The sequence below is a fragment of the Dendroctonus ponderosae genome, unplaced genomic scaffold, assembly GCF_020466585.1.
Source record: "Dendroctonus ponderosae isolate FM_Combo_2020 unplaced genomic scaffold, Dpon_F_20191213v2 Dpon_F_20191213_3, whole genome shotgun sequence".
NCBI classification, from domain to species: Eukaryota; Metazoa; Arthropoda; class Insecta; order Coleoptera; family Curculionidae; genus Dendroctonus; species Dendroctonus ponderosae.
Window position 1 is genome coordinate 3,172,977 of NW_026018508.1, and position 5,233 is coordinate 3,178,209.

Below are 5,233 nucleotides of genomic sequence, written 5' to 3' on the forward strand. Positions count from 1 at the left end.
GAATCTAAACTTGCCTAAAAAATACTGTCAATGGGACACCGAATTTTATACTCTGAGTTGGACGCAATAATACTCAAATAAACCCAAATCTGGTTTTTAAATTAATAATTCAAATACCCTCCTTGACTTTATTTCCTTTTAGTGCAAATTTACTAATTAATTTAATAATTTTTAAGTATTTCAAAGTTAAGGTAGATAACATTCGGTTTCCTAATAGTAATACAGCAAGCCCTTATTATATTAATTAAAAAGTCGCATATGGGACGTTTTCCGAGCACATTAAGTTACCCAGGAATCTTAGATAAGACACCCTGTATTTTATAGTGGTGGGATAAAGCCAAAGCCAAAGTCTAACCAATCCTCTGCCGAAAGGTACCTGTTTTTCAACCCTGCTTTGAACCAATTCCAATTTATAGCCAAAAATCTACACTTTCATACAATAATCAATTTGCCTAGTTACACGTTAGTAGATTTATTAAGCGACTAGTCTCTATATCCACCTAAGTGAAATTGTGTTGAATTGTTATTTTTATATATTCTTTTGAAACTGTATATATTTTCATATTATACATGTTCTAATTTTCATATTACTAGATGAGCGTAATAAGTCCCATGGCTAATAGGATAGGGAAAAAAAAATTTGCAAATTGTAACAACGAATAATAACTATGGAACAGTTTCAATTAAATGTGCCCTTGATGTTTCAGTTTTTTGAGTCAGTTTTCGTTAGATTTCATAATAGAGAGATGTGGAATAATTATTTTTGTGATAATAGTTTGATTAAGATACAAATTTTCAAAAAGAGATTTTCAGTAAAATTGAAAATTGAGTGTTAATCATTTTCGCTTCATGCTTCATGTAAAGCCATCATATTATATATCTATTACATTTTAAACATAAACTTTTGCCACAGTTTCTAAATGATATAGAAAACAAGAGGGTAAGACACTGAAATTACGGGCTGGGACTATTTCGTTGAATTGACAAATTAATAAAGAACGTGAAAACAATTAAGGTATAATATAATAAAGCAATTTTATCCAAACTATATTTCCTTAGTAGTTAAGGCTTTTTCATTGGCATATTTTATGAGGCCATCCTTCTGTTGGTGGCTCCAAACACATTTCTTACGCCGATAGGAACTAAAAGTGGAAGATTGATACAAAAACGTTATCACATCATATCGGATTTAACAGAAAATTTATTTTACGAAGATTGCATGTGACGCACTGTGTACATTTTACAGGATGTAAGAAAGAAACCTTTATGACAGATAATTGATTGTTTGCCAATTTGACTCCGAAACATTAAGTAAGTTCAAACAATAAAACGCTTTTAGCAAATATTTATTTAAAATTATATTTTTAGATTCTTTAAATGTTTTTATCAATTTTCTGCTATGTACGTTAATATAACTATTCCCTCAAATAATATGTAGCAAACAAAGCATTATTTTAGATAAAAACCAAAGTTTGACGTTCTTTTGAACTGCAGATAAAGCTCTTCAATCTGCTGATCTTAATATATTAGGTTGCAGGATTTTTCTCAAAACTGTGTAATTTATTTGAAGCTAAAATAATTACTTTATAAATAAAAACTCAAATTAAGAAATGAATGCTACTGAATTCGCAACTAACAGAGCTGTTCCCTGATGGACTCTCACTGCACTTAATCCCATTAATATACTAGTTTAAAAATAATGTTACGAGTTCCTAAAACAAACAACATGCGTCAGCCATATTTTATGAATGTTGTGCATGCATCCTATAAAAGAGGGGTCATCAACTTAAATCTAGCATCATCTTTTTGTTTGATGATAGGTGATTATGGTTGATACATTTTAAATCTCATCAAGTGGCACTGAAACGTTTTTCTGAATTCCACTGCACAGTTTTTTACTTAATCATATATATGTTTTGTTAACAAAGATCAACATAGCGATTAAAAATATCAAATATTCCTATCCTTCTCTATCTCTAAACTTTCTCGAAACTCTAATTTTCCTTCTAATGTCGGAATGTAAATAGACGATCTAATCGTAAGTAGAAACAAAAGGAAGTGGCGCGTGAAAGGAGCATTGTAACCGAAAGGATCCGAGACAGAGCTCCAGTTAGACAATCTCTCATCGTGAATAGGATCACAGGAGGTGCTCACTGTGTCCTCACAATGACAGCATTATCTTTTGTCGCCAGCTGAATATGTCGGCTTAGATAGACCATTGTGTTTCCTCGCCGCTATTCTCTGTTATATAACTTTACGTATCGATATCTAAAATTAACATTAAATATATTTTTTGCCTTTGTAATGAGTTATAGAGACATCTATATGGTTTTATTGTTTCAGAGCTCTACACATGAAAGAACATCCAGATTATAAGTATCGTCCACGTCGAAAGCCAAAGCCGCTCATGAAGAAAGAACCGAAGTTCGGTTTTTCCATGTCCCCATTATTACCACCGACCATGGAAAATCATAATCTGCAACGAACCCTGATGACTCCAATATCAACATCATCAGGTGTGACATCCCTTTTGAATCCTGACTCGGACCATTTAAAATTATCGCGAAGTTTATTTCCGCCTTTGCCATACTTGTATCATCCTTTCCGGCATCCGGATGAATCCAAATTCGCAGCGGAACTGGCTCTGTTATATAGTAATAACCCATTGTACCCTCCGAATATTAATTGGCATATAAACAATATTGCCAGTCAGAATTTAAATGGTTCAAACCCGTGCAACATGTGTCCTCCGACATTTTCGCGAAGATCACCCAGTCCAGAGCAGCTAAAGCGACCAGTTTGCGTTATAATGAAAAACGAGGAGTTTCGAAATGAGCCCGCACATGTTATATGAAAACCACTTCCGGTTCTGCCGGATCGGCTGAACCATTGGTTTAGTGATATTGCCAGTTTGGCAACGAGTTCAAGTACTGTATCTTCTACAGCTACTTCCGCTATTAACTTGATGGAGTATAGAGATAATGGGGATTCTGGGAGAGATAGCAGTAGCCCCTGCAATCAGTAAACTCAAAAGTTTGTATTAAATTTTTAAATACATATATCTCCATTTTTCGATCAATTGAAACATTGATAACCAATTCTATGTTACAACCGTAAACAGCCAAAATAGCAGATTTCTTTCTTAAGTTTGCGTAGGGGTGATACAAACTTGATAATCAACGCAAACAATTCCAATGATGATGATTTCATCTAATTTAATTGAAAATGTTGTGCTCTCTAAACCTACATGGTTTTGCCAAAATATATCTTGCGCCAGAAAATCCTAAATATCTTTAAACAATCTTCATATATTGACAAAAACATCCACAAATCTTCATTGTTGAACATTTCTCAATTGATCAAGAAACTGAAATAACTCTCTCTGAGTTATTTCTCTGTTGTACTCTGTAATCTATGTACTGAGGTACTCGAGACCCGAGTAACAACTCTGTTCTGAGTGTCTAATACATAAGCATCTTTAATACTTCTATCTGGTTAAAAATCAATTTCCCAACTTTTACAATTAAAGTTCATTGGTAGAACTTATTATGAAACATGTAAATATTGTTAATTACGCTAAGTTAATGATAAAAATTTTGGTTATTTATATTAAATCAATCAAAGGCTATATACTAAAGAATTAGTGCAATTATCTGTTGATTTTGATTCGTTTTAGAACCGCAATTTTTGTAAAAACGTTTTTGTTTACTTCCTAAAAACATATTTGTTAATAAATATATTCAGTTCAAAGCGTCGTTTGGTATGTATTATCTTATTTCACAATAACCCATGAAATGTGCAATAATCATTTTGTTACATTTTAATTCTACAATCAAACCAAAAAATTATCATCAGCAAAGCCGGGAAAATTCACTTGAATTTGATGTGAAGAGGTAAGTGAGCATAAGAAATATGTAATTTTGTAATGATCTTACTAATTCCGCGGTATTTGAAGTAATTAATTTAAAATTATTTTGTTAAACCATAAACGTGCTTGAGCAAATCGTATTTATAGCACGAATATTTATGAGCAATACGTTCAATTCGAAACACTTCCCATAACTTTGAGCTTTTATTTTGTATTTCGAATTTAAATTAGGTCGGTCTCATCAACAAAATGTTTTTGTCATTTTCAACCTTTTGATTCATTCATAGGCGTCACATATATTGTGTGAATGTACACATATATATGTACAAAATCTAGTACCTAAAGACGGAAACTAGCTGGATGAATGGTGGATGTGTATTTCCAGAAAATGCTTCTATAGGGTGTTCGAATAAGAACGACGGTTTTGAATTGCGCGCTATTTGTAGTGCCAAAATTAGACATTAAACAAAGGCCGTTCGTTAGTAGACAGCATTAAGTTGAGTAAAATGGAGCGGTTCAATACACAACAACGAATTCTCATTGTGAAAAATTATTAGCAAAGTGGTGGAAGTTTTGGGGCCATAGTTCGCAAAATCCGTACAATTATGAGCCATCGGAAGACACCAATTATTGCCACTGTGAGAAAATTAATGGAAAAATTTTAGTAAACTGGGTTTGCTAATGAAGTGAAAACAGTAACACGTGTTCGTCCTGGTCGCTCGACTGAAAATATCGCTGCAGTACGTGCAAATGTTGAGGAAAGCTCAACCACATCAATTCGGCATAGAGCTCAGAAAATTAGGGTTTTCACAACCACTATGCATCGAATTTTAATAAGATTTGAAGCTTCATGAGTACAAAGTTGAATTTGCTCAAGAGCTAATGCCGGAATACCATTGTGGTATTAGTTAGTTATATTACACCTTTGTGATTGGATTTTGGAACAACGAGAATTGGACGGTGATTTTTCCACGAAAATCCTCTTTAGTGACGAGGCCCGTTTTCATCTTGATGGCTTCGTTAATCGACAAAAATGTCGCATTTGGGTTTCCGAAATCCACGAGCGATCATTCCGAATATCCACGAGTCACTGTTTGGTATGCATTGTGGGCTGGAGGCATCATCGGACCATTTTTATTCGAAAATGCAGTTGGTCAAGCATTAACCGTGAGTGCTGTTCGTTACCTTGAAATGTTAACTAACTTTTTTGTGCCGAAATTGCAAAATCTGGATCTCAACAGCATGTGGCTTCAACAAGACAGTGCCACATGCCATGCAGTCAGAGAAACTGTTGAATTACTGCACGAGTCATTTCCTGATCGCGTTATTTCTTGTTTTGAAGATCGGCATTGGCCGCCCAGATCA

At 33.8% G+C, this 5,233-nt stretch overlaps 1 protein-coding gene across 1 annotated transcript in view; it reads left to right on the top strand.

The window, feature by feature from the left end:
• LOC109540351 (transcription factor Sox-14) overlaps positions 1–3,750 on the top strand; it is a 13,660-nt gene extending 9,910 nt beyond the window's left edge. Inside the window, exon 2 of the mRNA XM_019908702.2 lies at positions 2,344–3,750. Coding sequence (XP_019764261.1) covers positions 2,344–2,854 — 511 coding nt within the window. The 3' untranslated portion in view covers positions 2,855–3,750. The remainder of the gene's footprint in view (positions 1–2,343) is intronic.
• Positions 3,751–5,233: the final 1,483 nt, after the last annotated feature.